Below are 25,983 nucleotides of genomic sequence, written 5' to 3'. Positions count from 1 at the left end.
TTTTGAAATCTGATTAATTCAAGCCCCTGACTCGTAAAACGGTGTCGAAGTCGAAAAGTTGAGAATTCCGCCAAATCTGGGGCTTCTCCAATGCTGATAAGTAACCTCGGTTAACCTAAAATGTACATAACCGAATGGAAAGATAAGAGAGGGCTGGGTTACCTAGTTCGACCGTCGAATATGAGAACAGATTTGAAATCGACATGGATAAACGAGCATATTATAACGAGTATAATTATACGCCGATTATAATTTACCGACGATTCGACTATTGCTGTGACAAATCCTTAACTAAGCTTAACCGCACGGAATACTATACAGTGAATAGTAGCTATTATCCACGAGCAATACACCGTATATCGTAAAAATTCCCACTCAGAAATCATGTGACTTGTATCCAAGATTGTGCCGATGGTCAAAGTCGAACCGTAAATTAAATGCATGAGCTATAAGATATTTGCCGCAAGTTGACCTTAAGTTTTCAAAAAATTGACAAATGATAAACGTTGACACAATCTGAAATTATTATTTCTTAACTCAATTTAAAAGTCTTTGTGGTACTTTGTGGTTAAGGTATTTTCTGAAAACGAACGAAAACTGAGTAAGGTTTTTTTCCAGTCGCATCTGAGACTTCGAAAAAGATGAAAAGAAACTTAGAAGTTCAACGAATAATTAAAAAGTTAAACGAAATATCAATGTTCGTTAGGAGATTTCTGCAAATCACTTCAGAATATACATGTATTGAAATTTTTTGTGAAATTTACAATCTGGGAGTTTTCAAATCATGGCAGGAAAGGTTTGTACAGGGAATTGGCCTAAAATTGAACAACAAATTTCAACATTTTTCGGACTAGTTTTGTTACTGGGAATTATGAAGCGAACAATCCGCTGCTATACTCGCAAATTTTAATGCGGATGATTACGTGTGGAATATAATTATTTGAACATGCGAACGCGATACGTATCTCAAAGTATCGTAAAAGCCAAGATTGAGATCACGTTTGTTGTACGTATGCAGATTAGCACGAACTGATTGAGGATCGAAAAATTAAAACTGTGGAACTGGAATATTTTCCAATAAAATTCGTAGAGCAATGATTCGCAACTGAAACCATAGTCCCGTCATTCAAAATTCAGACGGAACTGAAATCAGAACGCGTTAAATTATCAGTTTTATTTTATTTAAAAAATTTACTGGCAATTATTTCGAAATGTTTACAATTTGAGGTGGCAATGGAAATTAAAATAGGAACTCTTGACGAAAACGAGCCTACAATTAATCCAACATTACATAAAGATCACGACGAAATTGAAGTATAGACTGGAACGATTCGCGTCGAAAAGGGTAAAAAGTAATTGATGAAATTAAAAAAAAAAAGCTCTCACTACAAATTTTGTTGTATTTAGAATCAATTTGAGCATTTAAATTATTCTTTCGTTTATTTTACTAGTCAATCTTTAAGTTACAGGGGCAAAGCCCCCATTAAACTATAATTTAGAAATAAATTATAAATAAGATTAAAATCAATTAGGTATTTAAAATTAGAATCTTAATACCGAGAGCAGAAATGATCGAAGTATAAAAAGTGAGAAGAAATTTAAATCTAAATTGAAACCGGTATATTCGATTCTCAATTTGTACGGTATCGTGACAGAAATCAAAACTGTTTCAGCTGTCACTCATTACCATTCCTGTTGACCGTTTAATTATACTTCAATGTTGCTTTCGCTGAAACTGGAATATCAAATACCGCAAATGAAAGTGTAAATTATTGTCTGACTAACAGCATCGCATCTCATCTTCGCAGATTCGCAAAAATGCAAGATTCGTGTAAAAAAACAAAACTATACAAAAACAACAAGAAAAGTTTGAACACCACAATATTCTAGAAAATTATGGCAGTCGAGTGAATCGGCCTTTTCATTACAAAAATCATGAAATTAATTTAAATTCTCTTTAGCAACGAAATCGTAAAAAACTTAAACGAAACATACGCTTTGACTATTCTGTGGACCCTTAATTTAGTACATCAGGAAAGGCGATTGGTAGACTCAAACTGGTTCCGAATAACAAAGAACGAGCTTTAAGGATGAATCGGCAGGATCGTCCGAATAAAAAGTTAGGAAACGAGAATGACCGTTAAAATATCTCCAGCAATATTATCTGTATATTTGTGCCAATAATGCGAACACGAATGAAACAACGTCTCTACTGTGTGACAGATATGAATCTGAGCGAGCAAATTGAGAAGGCCAAAAATGATCAAACTCTGCTGTTTGTGATCCGTTTCCATTGTTATTGAGCTTATTTCATTCGGTATAAAAATATCCAAACGTCGCCTGGACATTTTTTTTGAAAACAAGATTCCTGAAAATTATTTAAACGACTTTTCTTTTTACTACTTTTCATTCGGACTGTGGAACCGATCCATCCTTAAGAGCAATCTCTCGGTCGCTGAGAAACAAGATTCGTGACTCCGTGGAGCAACGGTCGTCCTTTACACGGTGTTTTGACTCTCGTAAGCTCTCGGAATCTCGTTGATCCTAAAACGTGGAATGACGTTGGTGTGGATGCAACGTTTGTGTGACGCTTTGGCTCGTCAGCTCACACCTGTTGCCTCCTTCCTCCTCCTCCCCCTCCGTCCGACGTCTCCGGGAGCCGGGACTTTGCCGCCAAGTTTCTGGAGTCGCGCCCCGCGCTGTATGGATCGATGGATCGGGAAATACCTAACGACGATCCAGAGTGTCAGTCAGCGACTGCCCGACTCTCCGAAGGTGCATCCGAGCTTTGGCAAAAAAATTTTTGCAACAACGCGAATCTCTTCGGGTATTTGTATTAGGCCGCGGTTCCCGGCGTGGATCAGATTGGAGGAATGTGCGGATCGGATCGGGTGCAATCGGTACCATGGGAACGCGTACGAAAGCGATCCGGCGTTGATGGGACCGGGCGATACCTCTTCGAGGCCTGGGCATTAAAACGCAAAAAAGTGAAACAAGGTAGAGAGGTAGGAGAGGAGGGAAAAAGAGAACGACAAGGACACAGGAAAATAAGATGGTAAAAATAAAAAATACACGAAAATAAAAATGAAAATAAAAATAAAACAGCGTACTTCCTTATCTTCGCAATCTCTCGCAGTCGACGAACCAGTTTTTGTGAGCCAGATTCTTCCACCGCCATCCGACCGACGAGCTCGGGCAGCTAGCAGCTCGTGCTAGCGAAGCCCCTCTCGCTTTTCTAGTCTTCGACGCTGTTATTAAGGGTGTATTATAACGAGTATACGGCTGAAAAAGTGGATGAATTTTTGGGAGTATGTAACTCGATAACGAATTATTCAATTCTATTTGGGTTTCTTTTGTTTGAAAATAAGCGAATCAAGCCTCATTTGCATATTTTTTTTAATAGAATTAACCAGCAGGAAGCATTGCTGTTGGCAATAATATTCAGCGACTCGCTGTACACGCGATATCTCCAAAACGACTCGAGCAATTTATTTCGAATTTGGAGACGGTATTCTTGGATAGTTTGTCCTCTTCGTCAGTCTTGGGAAAGAAAAAATTCTTCTCTTTTGCGCCAAGATAGTCGAAATTGGATTTTTCATCAAAAAAATTATAACTTTCTTATTTATAATTACCTATAAAATATATGTAATCATGAAAAGGTGGGATCGTTCCTATAGCTAATTCTTTATAAAAAATATACAACTGAAGCTTAATCTACGTACTGTTAAATAAAATAAATCCGAAACGAATTAAATGATTGGTTATCTAGATTGGTATCCCAAGAATCCACCCACTTTTTCAGGCATCCATCTCGCATAAAGTATCGCTCGAACTTCACTGAACGCTTGAAATATTTCTTAAACAGACAAATTCAGCCGGGGGATCGAGAATTAACGAATTAGGCTTTAGCGTCAGGCGAATACTGTACACCGATGCTTCTAGCGGTTTTACCAAGGGTCCCCCGGTGCCGCCGCCGCTGGTAAAAGATAAAACAGCGATACGGAGATCGATGAAGGCGATAGCCCGAATTATTACCGGATAGAGTGAGCGGAGTGCCGGCAGGCGGAGGTGGTCGGGGGCTGAGTGAGACAGCGGCGCTCGACTCGCTCGGGACTCAGGCTCTATGCAGATAAGCAGAAACAGTTATCAAGAAATGGAAATGACTGATAGCACGCATGGCATGGACGGCACGGGAACGAAAGACACGCCGAGACTGAGGCACACGTACGGCGAACGTTCGCCTGGTATTGAACAGGATGTAATTTTGCGAGCTTTCGAAAATAAAAAAAAATAAAAAAAAAAAAAAACACGCCCGCCAAGCGGTTACGCGCGCGTAAAAATAGCAAATTTGCGGGTTTTTATCATCAGATGTAAAAGCGTCGGCACATATCAATTCCATGGAGAAAAAAGAACGCGCGTGAGTTTAGTTTGCTGATCATTTTTTTTTTTTTTTTTTTTCTCGTTTTGTTTCTTTTCCTACATCTAAGTGAGCTTTGAACTACACTGATCTTCGTTATCTTGTTCCTAATAATTTTTTTCATCGCCATTCTCGCCTCTTTGTCGGTCGGATTATCTGGAAATTACGAAACGATGTCGATGTCGACTTTGATAAGCGACTTTCAGACCTACGCGACAGAACTGTGTAACTCGATTGACGATAGGTAGGTGGATCGACCTGAAGTGCCGGGCTGCAACCGCGTGCGTATCAGTACTGACCTAGGGCACCGAAAACAATGGAGGATCGATGCTCAGCCCCGTACAGTGCTCGCAATCAGCGGACTGTTAGAACGTGCTCAGGAGTTTGAATTTCCCGGGCGACTCGCCACCGGAGAGCGGGAAATTCAATTGTGATAAACCGCGTGACCGTTGTAATCGAAGAGTTTCTCACCGCACAGCTGCGATATAATAACGACTAGGAAATGGATCGGTAGACCGAGATCGTCAAGATATATTACGAAAAACATTCGGCAGAACGACTATCGCGAAAGATTGAGCTGCAGAGGGCAGGTCACTTGCCGCGGCGTGGAAGAGCAATTTGTAAAACAGCTGGCAGGCATTGAAACGGAGAGAAAAGTTTTTAAAAGGGCCAGTGTGTATAATGAGTGAGAATGTGCCTGCCCGACGCGGGCAGGACTAAGTAATCAGATGTTATCAGAGAGCACCGCGATTGGCCAGAGATGGCTTATCGGAAAGGCCGGATACGCATACTGCCCGTCCTGAACGCTTTCTCTCCCTCGACAAATCTACGATCCACTTGAAAACATCCGCGACTTCGAGCCTGCATTTCTCGGTACACACATATACTTTCACCCAACATTCCTTGTACACAATTCTGCTCTGCAACGCCATCGATCCTCGCGTCGCGCGCGACTTGCGTCACGTCACCCTTGCAATTGCAACTGCATCACACAGATTGTACACTCTCTCGGTGTTAGCCTCCGTGAAATCCAGCACAGATTACGCTCAGCCGTAATATCTACCGCCTCTGATTGACGTCGCTGGACTTTGCCGATGGCAATAAATTCATGATCCCAAAGTCCTTTCAAAGGATTGGACACTAGGCACTTTTCAGGAAATCATAAACCAGGAGTCTGAGAAACTGACAGATGCCAGTGTGACATCGATGTCGAAGATCGTGAAGACTTTGGTCACAGTCGTTTAGACCCACTTGATGTCCACCACCAGTAATGAGACCTTTGAGAAACGGTTGTGGAAAGAGGAAGAGGTGCCTAAAGACAATTGCCGTTTTTGGGGTAGTTGACCGACAAGCTGACAGAGTCTGGTGATGGTGGTGTTGCTGTTGCTAGTGTCCCATGACGCGTGACACGGTTAAGTAATTCGTTTGTCGGTCGGTCGACTGTGGCATTCTCCGCACCGGTAATCCGGGAGCGCGTCGCGACGCCACACTCACAATCCATGGTTATCTTTAGGCCTGACTGCTCGGACACGAGTCGCTAAAAGCCGGGACAACGCAATGCCGATTCCAACTTCCGATTGAGTCACTGTACCCTCATTCCTCTTTCCTTGGTGTTTCGAGCTCCACATCCTTGTCCAGGCTGCATGGTGCACATCCGACATTTCGGTGCGCGCAATTCTTCTCTTCTTGCGATGTGTTGGTTTCTTTGTTGTTTTTTTTTTTCTTGTTATCTTTTTGCCGCGGACAACGTCGAGAACAGCTCCTAGGGAGGTGCAACGAGTTGCGGGTGGGCGGGCGGTATATACCACCTTATCTTATGACATTGAAGCTGGTATCTGTCCAACCAAGTGCTTCTATATAACCTACTTTATAGATATGCATGAACTGGTACAACTTTGTCGCGTTTTGACGTGCAGATAACCGCGTGCGACCGACGGCAGCATGTACCGAAGGTATGGTGTCGTACATGGTTTGGCGTTACGTGTTGCCATGTCGGAGGCGTAGTACAGTTTGCTGTGAAATTCTTGTACCTGGTCAGTGTGTCGCAATGTTCTCCAGTGCATAAATCAGTACTCCAAGTAATTGGAAGTGATAAAAAATTGAGGAACTCGCGTCACCAATCCCAGTAATAATTTTCACCTCACTTGTCCGAAAAAACTATAGCATGCCAGATTCTGATCACCGTCTCTCTTGTACAACAGTATATATCTAGGTACGTACATACCTAGGTATTAATCTGACGACGTCGTTCTCTCATATATTATTCAAAAACGACTGTTGATAACGTTGGTCGATGTACCCAAGCCTACTCAGTTGAAGGTTTAATCGATGAAAATATCGCTGTTTCCACTATCTTGATATCAAATTGACATACCATTTTCTATTCCTGATTTATTTCTATCGATCCAAAGACCAAATTCCAATTATACTAGCGATTCCCTCTACCTAATTGATTTCGTGATTAGATGATCTTTCTAGATTGAAATATTATTTTTCCACCGACTCCTAGCAATGATCGTCTAATTTTTGTATATACAATCCGAGACAAAGAGTGATATATGTATAACGGTATATACCTATGTATACGTGGACTGCGTTCCGGTGAAGTTGGTATACGTATTATATTCCACGTAATCCTAGATCTCAGTCTCGCTTTTGAATGAAATGATCATTGGTCGTGATACCGTCTGGAAGAAGGAAGGCTTTTTACACAGTGAGTTGTACGCGATCACGGTCTGTGCGGGCCTGGAAAGGTCAACACGGAGTATCTTGAAAATCTAATATATTTTTGAGGAAATGAAATTGATATCCAAGCCGAGGCTGTGATCGGTTATCGATAAGAGACGTGTTATTGTGGAAGCGAGCGACTGGACCCGAGCTGGGCCCGTATAGCCTGACAAAAAACAGACACGTCGATGACACGATCGACTCGGTCGAGTTGCCACCATCGTAGGATAATAGCGATAACATGAAGGGGGAAAAAAAGAGGGAGGGAATGATGAACGTCAGTGTTGTGAAAGGTGCCGCTGCAGCGCTGATGGAGGAGAGTGGCTGCGGCTTATGGAGGGGAGATATTCTTGTTTAAATATCAATTTTAATTTCCATTTCGACACCCCTTTGTCCGTCGAATCGTTCCAACGTATAAGAGCGTGTGGTGGGCATAATGACATCAGCATGACTCTTTCAGCTGTTAAAGACGCGGGAGGAGGACAAGGAGAAGAGGGAAAAGAACGGAGCGAAGAGACCGAGGAGAGAACGGGGAGCTTGGTAATTTGTTGAAGAGAACGCCGGAGCCACACGGCGGAGCTGCTGCCGCTGCTGCTGCCCGCCGCGCCGCCGCGCCGGTTTTATCTACTACTGACATCTCATCGGGTTCGGAGATCTATCATTCTATCCCAGTATCGTCTCCTTCCATCTTTTCCCCGCGTGTCCCGGTTTATATACCTTGATATCCGAGCGATAGCCGGCTCTCCGAAAGCTGCCTACCCTGAACCCAGAAACTTGGGAACTATAAGAAACGTTACACTAACCAACGACACGACTCTCTGTAGTAATTCTTCACCGTACAACAACTTCATGTATAAATATAAGGCAGATGCATCATTTTTAGTCACCTTTGGAAAGTTCCGTATTTATCAATTTGACCCTATTCTCTTCAGTACTGCTCAGTCCGCGACTAAAATTTCCGTCTTCGAACAAGTTTTGAAGAAATGTTTTGTAACACTTGTTATAATTTGATTGTTGGAAATTAGTGTTCACTTCGATCAGCACAAGTACCTAACATATATACCATTGGTGGTTATAACAGTATTGTTAGATCATACGTAATGACTCTGTCCATAACTAGTTGAAGCAATGGTTGCAATTGGTACCAATGTGACCAAAACTGGTACATCTATCTCGCTGGACAGTACAGAACATCAAACTTCCATCGTCTGATCACTTTTCCGGTTGCTCCGTTGACATTTACTACTACATACATCCAGTGTCCAGTTTCACTTCTCTAAAAAGTTCAAGTCACGATTTCAATTGCGTGCTGTCTGCTGTTTCGTTGGACACTATCAGGTCCAGTACACTCTACACCTGCAACCGGGTAGAAGCTTTACTGTGAGGGTTCCGAGGTACCCGTTCGGTGTCTGATCAGCGAAAGGTCAGGCTCGTCCTGAGGTCTGTGGTTTTTCCAAAATTTATGGGGGATGGGGACTGATGAGAATAATGGTGGGTGCAACGAGACGATGCGATGGTCAGAGATGGCGACTGCGCGTAGGTGCAGCTGGCAGGGTGCGATATCGAGTTATACTCTGAATAAAATTGCGGTATCAGCAGCACCAGCAGCGCCAGGGCAAACCTTCGAGTGTCGGCGCCAGTGGACTCAGATAAGACGGCGTTATCGGCCGCGCCGCGGGTCTTATCGGCGATCGCCCCCCTCCGCCCCCGCTGCCGCACCGCCGCTCGCCGATGCTATCACCTAACTAGCTCCAGCTACCGATTCTATCTGGTGTACCCACCCAGCAGGGCCGTCACCCGCGAACAGGGCCGCCTAACTGCGGAGAAAATTCTCTAAAGCCGCCTCGTACAAGTTCGTAATATCCGGGCATACACGTTAGGGTTGTCTTTGTTACTTTGATCATCCAATTTTGTTGCTCCCGTGGGCTGAGGAGCTTCAAAATAAATAAGTAAAAATGCAGCTATAACTCCTGACTACTATCGCGATTCTTACAAAGAAAGTATCCGAGATTTACCCAACTGATATTCTTTACTCTGCGATGTGTTACAGTAATCAAGAAATATTAGACACGTGATAATTCGCATATTTGAGGAGAAAAAAAATCACCCTTCAAGTTTACCTCAAACAATAAATTTTTAAGATTTCTCGATAATTACCTAAAATTTTTAGACTCGACTAATTGCACATTATTCACTATCAACAGACAATAATATGCGCCGTGTCTTCACATTCAGAGATCGCATGCCTTATTTTTTTGCGAGTAGCCTTGGACCTTAAACCGCTGAATCAGCATCTAAAAAAGATACAATTCTAATTTTGCTTTGAACACTACAACATTTCCCTCCATTGATCCCATTTCTGAGAGCATTGATCCTCAGAATCTGACGTGACGGAAATGTACCCATATTCTTCTTTCGAGTCGTACAGATATTTAACTTTTTTCGCAGTGCCTGGAGCTTGAAAAAAAAGTTTCCCATTCTTATTTTCTGGTTATAATATTACTCATAACTCTGAACAAAGTCTAGAGAAGGTTCTCTGAACTCTTTGCCTCATCAAAATCTCGAGCTCGACTCTAAAGGAAATCTGATTGAAACCTCGTGAGATCCTGATCAGGTAATGGCATGAAAGTGTTATCGTGAAAGTCAGAGGTAATCCTGCCCACGGCCGTAAGCTAGGTCCCTATAGTTCTCACATCCTTCTTTAGATTGACATTTTTTCCTTCAGATTACATCCGAGCGTTCTATCTCCGTCTCTCTTATACTAAAAAAATTTTACTCTTATTTTGAGATTAAATATATCTGAATTAAAATTACAGGAGTTGAGCAGATGTTAAAAGAATGTAAGCATTACGACTTTTTCCAAGAAAATAGAAACAGACGCGGTTTCTTTTTCGAACTTAATTCAGCGGTTTTTTTAATTTTATTTTGTCGACTCGTATCGTCGCACCTAGTCATGTGCAGAAATAATGGAGTGAAGTGGGTAGTGCGAGTTGTGTATTATGTCAGCTATTTTCTGCGCGATATTTGAATGATGGCGACAGGAGGTAAAACCGGTACTGCAGTAGACCTATTCCAAGGTGCAAAAATGATCCTTCGACAAAGCAGCTTGCTCAGTTTCTGACTGAATACTAGTTGAATGGTATGTTTTATAATCAAAAAGAAAAATAGGGTATCGATCAATGGTGAAATAGCTTTTCCGAGAGTCATTCAACTCGGCGATCAAAATTAAGCACATATACCTAAGCGTGATTCAAAGTTCTGAACATGTTGTTGATACTGGAAAAAGAATTTGAACAAACAAATCAAGGTGAAATAAAAACGAAATAGTGTAAGTGCATGAAAGTCTTGAAAAAAGAAGTTTGCGTTGGTTTATCGAAAAGCTCGAGGTTAATTTTACGACACCTGCATTCTGGCATGTCATGGCGGATACGCGGTATCTGCATAGGTATCAGTGCAGGCTGCAAAAACAATGGCTGAAAGTTTCGTACCTACATAGCTGAGTTGTACCTATCCTACTGCAGTTTTGTTATATCCGTGATCTTTGCCAAGATAGGATGAGGCGCGGGATGATATCTGCACAGCGTTATTCCTGCGCTGCACGTTCGATTTCGCACAGCATGCTGCAGCAGTTGCTGCGAGTATTCATCTGCAGCAGGTATTGGCTCAACGCCGGAAATCGGATCAGGACCTCCGTTTATTCTACTTATTCTGATCCTACTGCATTCTGCTCTAGTTTAGCGTTTCGGTGATATTCATGCACGCAAAAAACACTCTATTTTTTTCTCTTCAATCCTCGAACTTATCACGGCAAGTAATTTATCCCGCGCAGCGTATTATACAGAAATATTTTTTGACTCCACCTGCGGTTCTACCTATAATGTCTTTCCTTTTTATACTTATGATACATGCGACATCGACGCCATTTTAAAATATCGTTCCAGCAAAATTAGAACATGCGGTATATTATTATGATCTAGCCGTTATGTAACACGCGAGAAAGTTGTGCTCACATGATCAAATTGAAGGAAAAAGATACTAGTACACTTAGTGAAGTTGGTTTTGTTCTGCACAGCTTCTTAGTTTGTGTTTGTTTACATAATGTGATGCATTGGATTTTTGAGAAAGAGGAATAAAATGTTAGCAATAGTTTAACCATCATAAACCATTAAAAGCGAATGAATATAAGATGAAGAATTGGATCATACCTCCATGATAATCAAACTCGCCTGAGATCTCTGCAGTCTGACGAAGTTCTTTTTCTGTGCATTAATTTTGTTACAAAACCTTCGAAGTCGTGTGAAATTCCCGAGTGCCTGAGTACCTAGTGAAATCCCGATAAACTCTTTCTTCGTGAAGTGTTAATGACGTTTTTATTCGATATCCATGAAACCCTGTAAAACCTGTGATAAAAACACCCTGTAAAATCGGTGAGACTTGGATCTTCGGATTTTGCCTGTTTACTTTATCTCTCCATATCGTCATTTCTGCAAGGATCAAGTCGTCACGTACAGATTTCAAGCCCCATCGATCAAACGCTCCGGAAAATTGACCGGACACTTCCAGTAGTGCTGCATTCGGCCTCCGCACCACAGTCGAGAACTCGTATGCAGCTCTTCTCCTCTTGCAGGTCTGATTTCCATTATATTTTGGTTTTTCTCATTGTAGAGCGATGTGGCCGAACGGCAGACGAATAAACGCAGAGGCGTCGGACGGCCCGCGAGGCTGTGAGGTAACGGGGTGGTGGTTGGGGGTTGAGCAGATATCTGGTACCGAGTTAATTCCGCCCCCGGGTGGTCGGCCTGGCCGCGCGGGCTCAAGATAACGCGTTTTGACGGTATAAAAATGAGTGTTTTTCTCTCCCTATCTCGCCGCCTCTCCGATAGCGCCGGTAGCACATCTCCGTTCGCTTTCCTCCCCTACGTTTTCGCCGCCGTGCCGACTGTCCACATACTCGCTCCCCTTTGTTTCATCTTCACACCCCCAGATTGATCCGCTGTCACCTCAGTCACACGTTTGCTTAGCAATACCTGAAATCTTTCCATTGTTCCAAGGGTAATACGAAAAGAAGACGAACATCAGTGCTTCACTTCTGAAAAGCTATTTCGGAAGTACCACTGTTCAAATGCAGTAGAAACATTTTGCTATTCGTGTAGTTGATTCGACTGCCCGTATAGTTAATTCGAACAATTATACAGAGTACGGTAGATATTGGGTGCTTTGTATGCATATAGGGCTAATTATTATTGATATAGTTGATCAAACTAAAAACTTTCACTCAAATTCTTAGTAAGAATATTCTTATTTTTACTGCATACTTTTCTAGGTACATTGAAACTCTACTTTGAAGTTGAATACTGAAATTGCGAAAGATTATCTTGAAATTGACACTGATCTTCTCAGAAGACAGTCGTAGAGCATAAAACGATGTTCTGGGTTTTGGAGATCAGCAATAAAGGTGTTCCTATTATACCAGGAAAATATTATAATTCTCTGTGGCCGTTTTCATGGAAACCTGCTTAACTTGGATCCAATAGTTTACGATCTAGATAATGGGTCTCTGAATTGCGAAATCATTGCGAAGTTTGACCTGACGTTGAAGCATAAACAATGAGATGTATTGAAAAAAACAAACTTTGATAGAGTTGCATTTGCAAACTGTTAGTATAATGCTTTGCTTAATTGCGACTGCTGCATTTGAGAGAATTCTATGACCTTTCGGAATAGTGTCATTTCAACCTCATTAGGAATCTATGCCAATGGCAACCTCAACACACACACAATTGATAAAAATCGCAGTACAATATTTAGGAAAAAACGGTCAAGTTTGTCGTTATGATGTTTGAAACACATTAATGTTCTATACGATCTATTTGTCCATCGTACAGTTTCTTAATAAGAATTTCTAACCCAAGTAGAATTTTCCCGCCAAACTAATCATCGCCTTTTACCAATAGCCTTATGTGTCGACTACGACGAAATACTCTTTCCAAAAGTATATTCAGCAACCCCACGATTCGCGGCGGGACTCGAGAGCTGAGCTCGGTTGGTTAAGGTACATAACCAGGCGTTCATTTAATTATTATCGCCCCTAATGAATCTCGCTCATAATGGATTTCTACGCCAACTCTGCCGCGCCAGTACACCCGAGGCTTCGAATCCCTCCCCCTCTATCTTTCCCTCTCCTATCTATCTCTCTCCCTCCCTCTCTCCCTCTCTCATGCAGAAAGGACGACGGTTTATATTCGCACGTAGTTGATGCCGGCATTGTATCGAACGGGAAACGGCACCAACAACTCTCCGCTTGCTGGTTACACTTACTTGCTGCGGTGGTAGCATCTGGTTATCTGTCGTGCCCGACCCTCCATCCGCCGCTCTTTGTCTCCACCCAGCTCCCAAAAAACAGAATCCGAATTCGAGACGCCGTCAGTTGTATCTGCCCGCCTGCATGCGAGGATCAGGCCCTCTCGATAATTCCATCTCTCGCGTGACTGATACATTTCCATACATAAGTAACGGGCAGTCAGTCGTGTGTGGCGTGCAGTCTTAGTCCCCGTCGCTTGAGCACTTAGCCACTTATCGGGCGTTCAACTACGACACGGAGACCAACCGACGGTGCTGCAGACTCGCCGTTCGGTGTGCGCGCTGAAATTAATCAGCTTTGAGACTAAAAATAAGGAGGGAAAACCATGGGCCAATTTGTCATCTTTATAAAAGTTTCTCCCCGCAAAAGTTCGCTTTGACAACTTCTCCGCTGCCATCATCATCATCATCATCCCCCGAGGGACTTGTTCCAGTCTCTTCTTCACCACGGCTGATCAACTCGCGGAATGAGCGAGTATAAAACCGTCACGAATCTCCACTCGCTTTTCTCGAGATAATACTTTGCCATATCCATCTCTCAGCCAACCATTTCGAGTATATCCACTCCAGGGGATTGTTCGGACGAACTTTTTTCCTCCTCGACGTCGCTTCGCGGTTATTCAGGTTGATCTTAAGGCGTATCTGATCACAACCTTGAAACTCACAGGAGATAAGATAGACACGGGATATTTTCAGATGCTCGTCTACGATCTCTTGACGAAACATTATACACGCTACGTTATCTAAAGGAAATAAAACACATTTTTCACTTTAAGACGTTAACCACCTGTGCAGCTGAAACTGAACCGGTTTCACCGAAAAACTGTTTTCACGCATATCCAGCACCAAAAAACTTTTTCATCCGTGTTTTGAAACCCTCTGTATCAAGTTTCACTAGACTCGGAAATAAACACCCTGAAATATATTACATATCTAGTTACATATGACCATGATGATATTTTTCTCTTGAGATATCTTAAGACCGTCAAAATTCACACCCCAAAGTATCATACTCTGATCAACGCCATTATTGCCAGTCCTTGTTTCTCTTACAAAACATTGATGGACAAATTCTATCTCTGGAAAGTTACGAGCGATCCTTATTGAATAAGTAAGTTCAGGATGTCTATGAAGCTAAGAGGGATAGTATAATAGCCATGGTATTCTCGACGTGTTTATATACGTACATGCTGGTCGATTCATCGATTGGCAACGCGATACGGGATCGTGATTTGCCGAGAAACTTTCTCCTGGAGATCGGTACCAGATCGGCGACTTGCAGGGAAGCTGATATTTCAACGCGAGTGACTTCAGCGATCTCGAGAGAGTGAACTCGGTGAAAATCATAACTCTCGAAGGAGCTAGAGACATTTTTTTTCTAGACCTTCTCACTGCTCCGCCACTTCGTTCCGTTTCATGACGAGCTTACCGGCGTCGATCTCTCGCGCTCTGTCGTATTCCTTGCTGCCTAGAGTCCAGACACATTCAACTCAGTGTCGATGTATACTTGGGGACAATGAATCTGAGACGGCTAATTTTTTACACTAGACAGTTATGTTGGCAGCACAGAGAAACCTACAGCGCCACAGTCGGCCGAGCGCGAAACAAACTCAATCTCAATAAACGTAACATAACCCATGACCGTCGAATCTAACCTTAGAATACGTGTCGATCCAACAAGTCATTATCCCCGTATTCTAAGGTTAGATTCGACGGTCATGGGTTATGTTACGTTTATTGAGACGCTCGGCCGACTGTGGCGCTGTAGGTTTCTCTGTTCTGCCAACATAACTGTCTAGTGTAAAAAATTAGCCGTCTCAGATTCATTGTCCCCAGGTGTACCTGCAGCTCTGTTGTTGCGACGCGCAGACTTTTATCGGGAATAAATCGCGCCTCATGGGCGTCACGCATCGAAACGCGAACGGTCATACTTTACTTTAGTTACAAATCTGGTGTTCGCCCTTAATGCTTGCCATTCGCTGTAGTGTCTGAGTCGCATTTCCATCCCGCGATCGTTGAGGGTTGGGGGTGTGGGTTTTCCGTCTCAACTGCTGCTGCTGCTGCTGCAGCGGCGGTGGTGCGCTTATTGTAATCTCCGCGCAGTACGTGGAGAAGTAACGAAATGAAAAGGCTCGAGAAGTGGATGTATCAGTAATCGCAACGAGCTCTACACTGCTAAGCAGTGGAAAGAGAGAACTGAATGGGGATGTAGATACGCCATGCTCGCGCTGGGGCGCGTTGCTCCTTTGTCTTTCTGGCTTGAAGGTAGGTTGGTATGTAGCTAACCACCTAGCCGCTACTGTATACCATTCCACCGCCAACGCCGATTGAACAACCACAACCACGACCGTAGACAATGACAATGCTTCTGATCTATTGCAGAACGTATTCTCATCATTTCGACTCGCTTCGGTTTGATTTTATTTAATTTCTCAATGAGCTATCCCCATTGCATCACATCTAAACTTATTCCAAATTCGTTTTGTTTATCGAATGTCAATCACATTTGACCACTTGAAGTTACTCAATATTATTTGGTTCAAATCGTTTAAAGCCATGTGAAGTTCTTTGAAATTGCGTTTAACCTTAGCAATATAACTAGCATAATGATGCTCGAATCGTTTGACATCATGTTGACACTAATTAAATCGTTTAATGACTTTAGAAATTGCTTTAAATCGTAAAATTTTAGAAAAGTATGGTGTAAACTTTTTCAGATTGTATTTTGGTTCTCTACCCAACACGCTCTGATGTTGAACAACCGAATTGACTACAAAAATTATTCTGTAGTGGTTAGCATCGGGCAATTTTGGTAAAATTTAAAACCACCCTATTTCACAGCGTGCCAAAGTAACTTATCAAACGTTGCTCGACGCTAAATGCTGTTCAAAACTAGGAACACGATCGGGAAGAGGTTTCAGAGTTTGAGAGACTCTGGCCTGAGCATCAGAGTGTGAAGGGGGTATGAGGACCGAGGAGCGTGGAACGGGGAAAGGCAATGAGTGAAGTGACACTTCCATATTTATTCATGACGTCAGGACTATCCGGGCGGATGACGTGGTGCTAATTTCCGATGCGAAGCGTGCCTAGAATACGAAGGACGACTACTACTCCCCGGTTTTCAGGATAGGTTAAAGGCAACACGAGTTACCTTACGCTCGGGACCCTCCCTCTCTTGCTCGCTCGTTCGCTCCTCGCCACTCCCTTTCCTCGACGCGGAATTGCAAAGTAGTGCGATTTATCATCACGCCTCTATTTCTTCTTCCGTACAAGACTATTAGACCTCCGCTGCTGCTCAGCACGCGATCATCACGCTGATTCCTATTAACGCGAGGCTATCTCTTCACCTTTGCCGTGACTCTCCTTCGCCACTTTTATCCGCGTCCCTTTGCAACGAGACAAGCTGTCCTCTTCTTGTGACGTGAAATGTGTGATAAAGAAGTGGTCTGTTCTTTTATGTTTCAGGTAAGTCACTTCACCGTACTACATGTTACGTGCCTAGTCGACACCCTTCACGTTCTATCGAATCTCCGAGAAGACACCGAGTAACAAGTAGCAGGACAGATATTCGGAACGCTCAAGGTAAAAAGGGTGTATAACCTACCCTCGCACAATAGCGATCATCGTTCAGTTTTATCGGTACACGTGCTCGACTTCTCTTCCAAATTGTCGGTGCGTTTTCCGCTTTCATCGACGTGTGGATATTCAAGTTTAGCTCGAGTCAGGGATGCGTGTAGTGACGATAATGGCGAACTTGGTCTCGCTTCGAACTTATAAACGGCTGAATTCGACGCCCTTTACACGTCGCAAAAATGAAGGGGGGTTGGGGCATGATTGGAGGCAATAATTGATCACCAGTCTATCCGCGGTTTGTCGACGTCAGGGTGTGCCCGGCACCTCGGAACCGGGGAGGATGTGGCGGCAACGAACCACCCAAGGTATAATCTTGGTGCAGCGACAGCGGCGGCGGTGGCGGCGGCGGCCGTGCGACCCGCCGCCCACTCGTGTGGAAAAATGATAGCGGGCGCACTGACTGAGTGCCCTCGGGAGCAGCCGGGGCGGGGCGGGCGAGGTGGTTGAGGGTTGGTCGGGGGATGAGGCGGTAGGAACCAGGGAGAAGGAAGGGGGAGAGATGCCCCGGGCCGATTCCCTTATCGCCGCCGCACAGTTGTGTGTGCTTTTATGAAGATCTGTCAAACCACTACTACGGGTGGTGTAATGATGTATTGTACACACCTATACACCCGACACCGGCGGCCATCCCAACTTGTGGAGCTCTGGTTCTCTCCTCTATCACTCTTTCTCTCTCTCTCTCTCTCTCTTTCCCTCTCTCTCTGTGTGCGAAAGATCGCTGCTGTATGGAGATAAGAGGCGGTGATTTAATTTACCGCTTTTCGATGAATTTCTCTCGATTTCAGATTCTCACAACCCCTTCTACAAGTGTTTGTGTGTGTACATGGATATTTTCACACCTCGGTGGGAATCAGAATTCCATGCGAATTCATTCCTGGCACTGCGATTGCTTCCCTAACGTAACATCTCTTCTTCGTGCGTAGGATCGGATGCACGAGTCGTGGTCACTGTGCCATTTGAGGCCACTTGGTGGCATGCTATTATTCATCGACGTAAATTTGAATCCATTCATTTATTCAATAAGATCCTAAAAACTCTCTTTCAGTAAGGATTAGCAAAAGTTAATAACTCTTGATTCTGGATGAAAGCGTATTTGTACCATTTGTGGATATAACCTTTGATTACACCTATTACGAATCTAACCACAATGGAATCGAACGATGACCACAACTTGTGCTAAAGTGACCGAAACTGGTACGCCAACCCTACGCATTCGTTAGTTGTTCTTGGATAGTGTTGTATTTCAGGGTAATGAAGAGACCGTTAAACTCTTGACTCGCAGTGTGAAAAAAGAAAGCAACCTGTTCCCAAATATGCTCATTTTGGACTTTGTTATACATTTTCATCCGTCAATTATCTTCCTACGCGGATAAATACTACGATATGATTAGTTGGTTAGGTGAGAAAAGAAAGAGTCAAACCTCACGTGTATCACGTGTACTGCGTGAGAAAAAATTGTTCGAACAATAAAATGAGATTTTCGATTGGATTCGACCACATTGGAATAAATTTACATAAATATGAAGTGATTGATTTGATGGTTTGTAAAATAGAAAATAGTTTCGTTTGCTATATTGGTTTAATTTTATTTTTTTTTCGATCAAGAACCACGTTTCTTATTTCGGTCCATCAATTTGTGATAGATTCAATCTAACATTTATGAACCAAATACACAGTTGCTTTATCGGAAGAAATCGAATCAGTTTGAAAAAAAAAGACTTTTGAAGAGTTTCCGATTGAATCAGCCTATAATAATTCCCTGATCTAAGTAAATTTATTGACACCAACTAAACCATGTTGCAATGAGGCTTGACGTGTGGTCATGGAATCAAGCAAACTTTTTCAATATATCAATAAGACTTGTGATTCCCAGCGTTAGAGCGTAACATTTTAAGGTATGGAAAGAAAGAAACACATGGATCTAAAAATAGCGGGTGAGTTTCTAGGAGGGAATGATCGCGTATCTCAAACGTCACGGTGGAGGTGGGAAAGGGGGAAGAGGAGTAGAAACGAGAGGCGGAGAGCAAGAGAGAGGAAGAGAGAAAGACGGAGGATGAAGGAGGTGCAGGGAGGGTTGAAATATGAGAGATACGACGAACCGACTGCTCGCCCTCGCAACTCCGCCGCATCGCGCGATGGTGCATTAGCGCTAATCTCTGCTCTTCGGCCCTCTTTATCTCAGGCATATACCTCTCTCCTCCTCTCCTCTCCTCTCCTCTCCTCTCCTCTCCTCTCTCACTCGCCCAGCATCGGAGCGGAGAGTCCAGCCCGGAATACCAGAAGAGCCATGGGCATCTCGTCTCTTTGCCTACCTGCACGTCGTTCAGCCGTCCCTATCTCGGAGATGATCTAATCGTGGGATCCGTTATATTCAGGCTGTAGTAAAGATGGACAGAGAGAGGCTCTCTCGAGTTTTGACATTCGAAATCTCATTAGCAATCTGGGTGGAGAGCCTGCTGCTGGATTAAATAAATTACCGATCCATTCCTCTTCCACCCACCCACTTTGCCCACCTTCCTTCCAACTCCAGGGATAACGCGGATACAGCTGGACTCGCCGCTTTGTCAACCACTCGAAGCCAATACCCCCTGCCAATTCGCTGCGAGCCGTTTACACCAGTCTGGCACATGTCCTGATTACCAAAACTTTTTACTCGCACTCTGTCGTCCAACCAGAATCAATTATACATTGTCCGTCTTCCAGCTAGTATTGACAGGTTTGGTCAGATTTGTGCTACAATCAACTCATCACTGACCGTAGAACCGAGGTTCTGTTCTCGTTCTCTCGTTTTCAGTTACAACGAAACTGTCTTCGGAAGCAGAAAATTAAGAGAGAAATTCTTATTCCGTTACTTCTACACTATCATACCTTCGCAACAATTTTCAGAAACTTTTAAAGCGAGTGATAAAGTGATCGAAGAGCATCTGAAATCAGGTTGCTGACATTGGCAATCCATTCTATTTTGGTTCTCAGCTGCGACGACAATTGTGTTGAAAAACAGAAAATGGAGAGAGAACCCAACGAATTGACAATCTTCTCCGCTCTTCTGCGGGATTTTATAATAATTTCCTCCCCTGTCGTAGCTTCGTGACAATTTTCAGAAGCTTTTGAAATGAGTGAGGAAGTAATTGAAGAGTATCTTGAGATGGTTTGGAAATATCGGTAATCCATTCTGCACCTTCGAAGTTTTTTTGCCAAAAGTTGGAGGGATTACAGTTGGTGGATGAATTCTCGTCAGCTGTCTATTTCCCTCTTATACATTCTTTACCTCGACATCACTTCCTCGCAGGTTTTCTGAGTGACTAAACGACTTACGGGACTCGGAGTCTCTAGTCCAGCCCGTTTGGCCGAGGGTAGATAGCGCAGCTGTGAATTGGAATGACGAGCGAACGAGCTAAGATTCGATTAAGGAGATGGGTGTGGTAATAATCGATACTCTTTATTAATTTTATTACGAGATTGACGCATATTGAGAATTCATAGAATTGATGTGTTCGTAAGGTGCGATGATTCCTTTGTCAAATTGCGTATAGTATTAAACAAGCCAAAATGCTGAACCACAGTTTAGATATATCGATGTTTCATTTCAAATCGCATTGACATAATCAAAAATATAGCGGATTTGTTCGATTTCATTCTACGACGACTTTATAATTTTCATCAGTTATTATTATTAATCGTTCATTTCTTTTAGAAGACTATTGTCTAGTATCTCACTGAAATAGATATTCTTTTCAGTAGCTAATTCAATATTCCTATTTGTTGATCATAGACAATATCGGTGCAATGTTTTAGAATTAAAATTCCGACGATACCAACATGATGGGAAAAAATGTTGCAGTGTGATTGTAGAAAATAATCTTCTGAAGAAAGTGAGGCATATCAAGATTTTGTTTATACTTTCTATATTTTTTGTTCTTGTATTCTCAAGGAAAACTTTATAGCTTGCGAATATAATAATTTAATGAATACTCAATGTGCGACTATCTCGTAAAGAAATTAAGGACGAATGAGCACGTTTGAATCAAAAGTCAAGAACAAGAGAAAAAATCGTTCAAAAAATCTCCAGCAATGTTATTCGCTCCAATGAAAATGCAACAAATGGAACGCTATCCCTAGTAGGTAATAGAAAATAATCTAAAAAAATTTGAATAACACGAACTACTATATCAGCAACTTGCGAAGCGAATAATTAGAACGTCCGAAAGTGATTGAAATCTGGTGTTTGTGATCCGGTGCTAATGTTTTCGATTTTATTTTGATCGCTACACAAGTCTCCGGTAATGGCGTAAAATTTTTACAAATACTCACCTTCGCGGTGAATAAAAATAGGTTTGCACAAATATATGGTACAACCGTTGTTAGTGACAATTAGATTTGCGCGGTAAACGTATTCTATTTTTTCTCACAAAATTAGTTTAAAAAGTTTAGACAACATACTGACAATGAGATGTTGTTTCATTGTTGTCCACTACAATTCCAAAAGTGCAAATAACATTGTTTGAGATTTTTAGAAACAGTTCAGAAAACTTCTCTTTTTATTAATTTTGGTTGTGCCCGTGGTACCCATCAATCCTGAAACAGAAGCATCGAGTTTTGCCTCACCAATCTCCTTAATAGCGAAAAATCGGATCGATACAATCCGGTGTGGAGTATGAATAGCAAAATGACACGAGACCCGAAAATCCAGGTGCAACTTATCATCCTGCCCTGAACTGACTGAGGATCGCCTTTACGACGGTATCGAGGAAAGACGACACGGCGTCTTGATGTTCCGGCGTCGCACGTGCGACTCGGAAGCGGATGTTGCTCCTCGAGGCTCCCGCCTGCTGCTCCTTACCTCGGCGCAATTCTTTATTGCCCGGCTTTCAACTGGTCCGCATGTTTCTCAGGTGACGGGGGAACCCGCCAAAGTGCCTTTCCTGCCCTTCTTCTTCCGCACGTGCAGCCCGTCTTAGGACAATCGGAGCCATGGACAAAGGAGCGATCAAGTTCTCCCAGGGTTTTACCAACAAGTGGCACATTTCCGGCCCTTGTATGTACCTAACCTCTCACCGACCTTCCGGAGTTAAGTGCTTCGCGCTTTCGAGGGTCATGCCAGTGATCAATTTTTGTTTACCGAGCTTTCATTTCGTTATTTCGGGATTACGTGGAGTTCAATATTATGGTTCATCATTATCTCAACAGTTGAAAAATTTTTCACAACATGTCATACTGAATTCAGATACTTCAATAATTGTTTAATAATTGACAAGGTTTCAGAATATTTTGATTCCGAAAGATTTTCTGAGAATTCAGAACATTTCGAAGAAATTTTATCACACGTTTTAATAGTTTCTAATAAATTTAGAAAATTGTGAATAATTTTGCGGCGTTTAAAAAATTTTAAGAAGCTTCGGTGAACTTCAAAAAAAAAACCAAACAATTCCAGATATAAGACAATTCCAACAGATCTCTGAGGCTTCGTGGGATTAAATAGATTCAGAGATGCTTCAACGAGTTGAAACAGTTTTTAAAAAAATGTTACCAAAGGTTTCAGTGACTTTCAAAAGACGTGACTGCAAAATATTTTTTTGAAATTCTACCGATTTAAAATGATCTCAGGAGATTGTGCAATTCTTACTGTGAAGGGTTTCATTTCATTAAAATTGAAATTCACACGATATGAAAAGACCGTTAGACATGAAGTTTTATACAATTTAAAATACCTTATCTAGGATTCCAAAGTCAATACTGGACTGAAAGAGAATTCGATTTTATTTTCAAAACTTACATAAATCTCAAGTGCTTTAACTTTATTGACACAAATTCAATTTTCGCCTAAAATGTACAAAATCTGAAACTATTTAGAATAGTCCAAGCGATCTGTAATCAAGAAAATTCCGAAATGTTTAATGGACTGACTGAAGCCTTGTGCACTACTGATTATCATCCTTACGAATGTCCAGGTGCTTGAGCAAAATTTTCTTCATTGACCATTGAAGACAATCTTGCAGGTACGAATTTTGGTCCCAATTTGAAAAACGAACGTCGCGTTTCGTTGAGTCCATTTGTGGGGACGGATGAGCCGGTTTGCATCCCCTGGCGGCCAGGTGCCCTTTGGAGCCCTCTCTCTCTCTCTCTCTCTCTCTCTCTCGATAGTCTGTATCTTATCGCGAGGAAACACTCGCGCCCCTCGCGTACCCCTCGTCCTTATCCTGTATAACCGTTGCTGGGCCGCAGCAGACAGAGGATCCATTTATTCGCAAATGCCAAGGCCAGAGCGGAAGATGGAGAGAGACAGAAAGAGGAGGAGGAAAGAGAGAAGGGCCAAAAGTCGGTTCGCTCAGCTCCGCTCGGCTCACTTAATAAATCCATTCGGACGTTCCACGTGGCGATGTCGACGCGGACAAATCTGCGATATGACAAAAAAACTCCGCGGCCCAACCGAGTTATCACGCCGAAGGCCGAGGGCGGGCAAACTCAGGATCTGAGTTATCACTGTTCGCTCCCCGATTTGTCAAAGTCCGTTCCGAGCCGGGACCAACGCCAGCCCCTCGCTTTCCCCTCGTTTCTAGCCTCTCGACCACTGCGACTGACTGACTGAAGAGCCAACCAGATCTGCCGTTGATAATGAAACGAAAAAACACCGAAAAATGGATAAAACAAAAATTATGACGGAGGATATCAAAATCGTCGAAGAATATTTTTCCACGCTTTTATTCGCGGATAAAATGTGATTTATATGTTTGGATGGTAATTTTTGAAATTCGTGACTTTTAATTCGGAGGTCGGTTATTTTCTTTTACAAGTTCAAGGATATAGAAGTTCATTGTAATCATTGTTTCTGAAATTTGGAATTTTCAAATATACGATATGAAAAGCAATAGCACAAAATATTGAATTTGCAAAGATGTGGAAATCAGATTCGTAGAATTTTGAATTATAGAAAGTTGGGAAAAGTAGAAAAATCAAAACGTAGAAAGGTAAAAATTTCGAAAGCTATTATATAGAATCGGACAAACTTTAATATTTTTCCGTATTTCTACGATTTCTCTGATGATTCTACTCATTGACATTTCTATTTTCGATTGTCTACTTTTTTAAATATTATTTAATTTTTTACCTTCACTCTAGTTGAAGAAAATGGAGCAAATTATATAGTTCACTAAAATATCTCAGTTGTCCTACAATTTTGAGTTAATCATTGTTATCGTCTTATTTCAAATCTTTCAAACAACAGCAGCCTTACAATTTTCTTGTCAGAGTCATTTCCAATTCAACTACGAAAAATGAAAAACGTGAAGGGGTTCACTTTCTCTTCAGATAACGAAAAAGTTTGTGAAGAAAGAATCAAAATATGACTCATTTAAAAATCTCGTACTTTGTTTCATTCTTTTTGAAAAAATTTTGATGATACTGCATCGAACACTTCAAAAACTTCCCGTGAACTGGAGTGTTCATTCTTCGTACAGAGAATCAATTTTTAACCAACAAAATCTTATTAGAGATAGGAATATCTGCCCGACACCGTAAAGACAGGTGAAAAACTAGTTTTCCCTTGTGATTTTCGAACAATAATACAGCGATTGTGTTTCCGGTGGAATAAAAATATAGAAATTGACTACAATCAGTTGGGTCACAATGTCGAATTTTTGAAGGCCCAAAAATCTGTTTCACGGAATTTCATAATTTACTAATCTGAAATACAGAAGAATGGAAATATAGGAAGCTCGAAATATAGAAAACCAAAATGAGCATCATCTTTTAAAATTCTGTATAAAATGCATAGATTTCCACATCTCTTTTAAATTCGATACTGCGACCCTTTCATTTTCAAATCTTTCTATATTTCCACCTCCACCCTGTTAAAAAACTTATCTTCCATCACGATTTTGAGGATGATCCCGTGATTATTCCTCGATTCAAAATCTTGATCACCAGATCAGCTCTCCATTTTTTGTTCCCTTAGTCTCTCCTCCAGCCCTATCATCTTCACGAGCCAATCGTGAAGTATCTAGGTTCTCTCATTGGTACCCAACACCTAGACCTAGGTAGAATAGTCACAGGGTGACTCCTCGACCCTTGCAGCCTGCAGCAACGCGTGGCGAACGGCGTAAGTAACGCCAGACCGCGGTGCCCGCAGGAGAAACTCCTGATAGCCCGATGGTCATTTCTCATTTGTGTAATCTGTGCACCCGGTGGTCGGAACCCCCACACCCTGAACCCTGAGCCCAGCGACCACCCCACGTGGCAGTCGCGTCGTTTGTTCTACTCGTGTATTCGCTTTGGTTTTTGACGACGCGAGACGACCGAAGGATTAATACACAGAGCCGGGATCCGCGGCGCACTTTTCGTACCACACATTATTCCTCATTAACTAGTTGCGATTCTGTATAGTGCAGTCGTTTGTCAAAACTAAGCGCTTCTTCGGCAATATTTGGTTGCTCTTTTGCTTCATTTTTAATTCTTTCGTACATATATCCTGGACACGTACCCAGCTGTAGGGTTCTGAGGTAGTGAAGTTTAAGTTATCTAAGCCTGTGGAAATTTTGGGTATTCATCGAAATAAGCCAAAAAACTTTCGGTATAAATTTTCACTACGAAATTTTCAACGGTTGACCTTACATGCTTTTTAATGGTGATGTCGATGAAACAGGGGATACCAATAAGACTAGATTGACCTGGTGCAAATAGATATAGATATGCATTTTTGGTTATCGGCGCTCTCTAATCTCCATTTTCTCATCGGAGAACCAAAAACACCTATTTGCATCAGGTTCCACCAGGTAACGTCATCTATAGGTAAGATCATTGGGTTGGAAGCGGGGATGAGTTCATAGACTTCAAGTGGCCATGTCCGGTTA

The 25,983-nt window shown here is 42.3% G+C and overlaps 1 protein-coding gene across 2 annotated transcripts in view; it reads left to right on the top strand.

Annotated features, from left to right (window-relative positions):
* The window catches only part of LOC124304588 (zinc finger protein ush), a 124,063-nt gene that overhangs the window by 46,932 nt on the left and 51,148 nt on the right, over positions 1-25,983 (top strand). Inside the window, exon 3 of one of the 2 annotated variants that reach the window (XM_046763005.1) lies at positions 16,970-17,086. The exons of the other annotated variant lie outside the window; for it this stretch is intronic. Within the exon in view, the coding sequence (XP_046618961.1) occupies positions 16,970-17,086 (117 nt within the window). The remainder of the gene's footprint in view (positions 1-16,969; positions 17,087-25,983) is intronic. 2 annotated transcript variants of the gene reach the window in all.

Source organism: Neodiprion virginianus, chromosome 5, assembly GCF_021901495.1.
Source record: "Neodiprion virginianus isolate iyNeoVirg1 chromosome 5, iyNeoVirg1.1, whole genome shotgun sequence".
Taxonomy (NCBI): Eukaryota; Metazoa; Arthropoda; class Insecta; order Hymenoptera; family Diprionidae; genus Neodiprion; species Neodiprion virginianus.
This window is presented reverse-complemented; position numbering and strand designations above follow the sequence as displayed.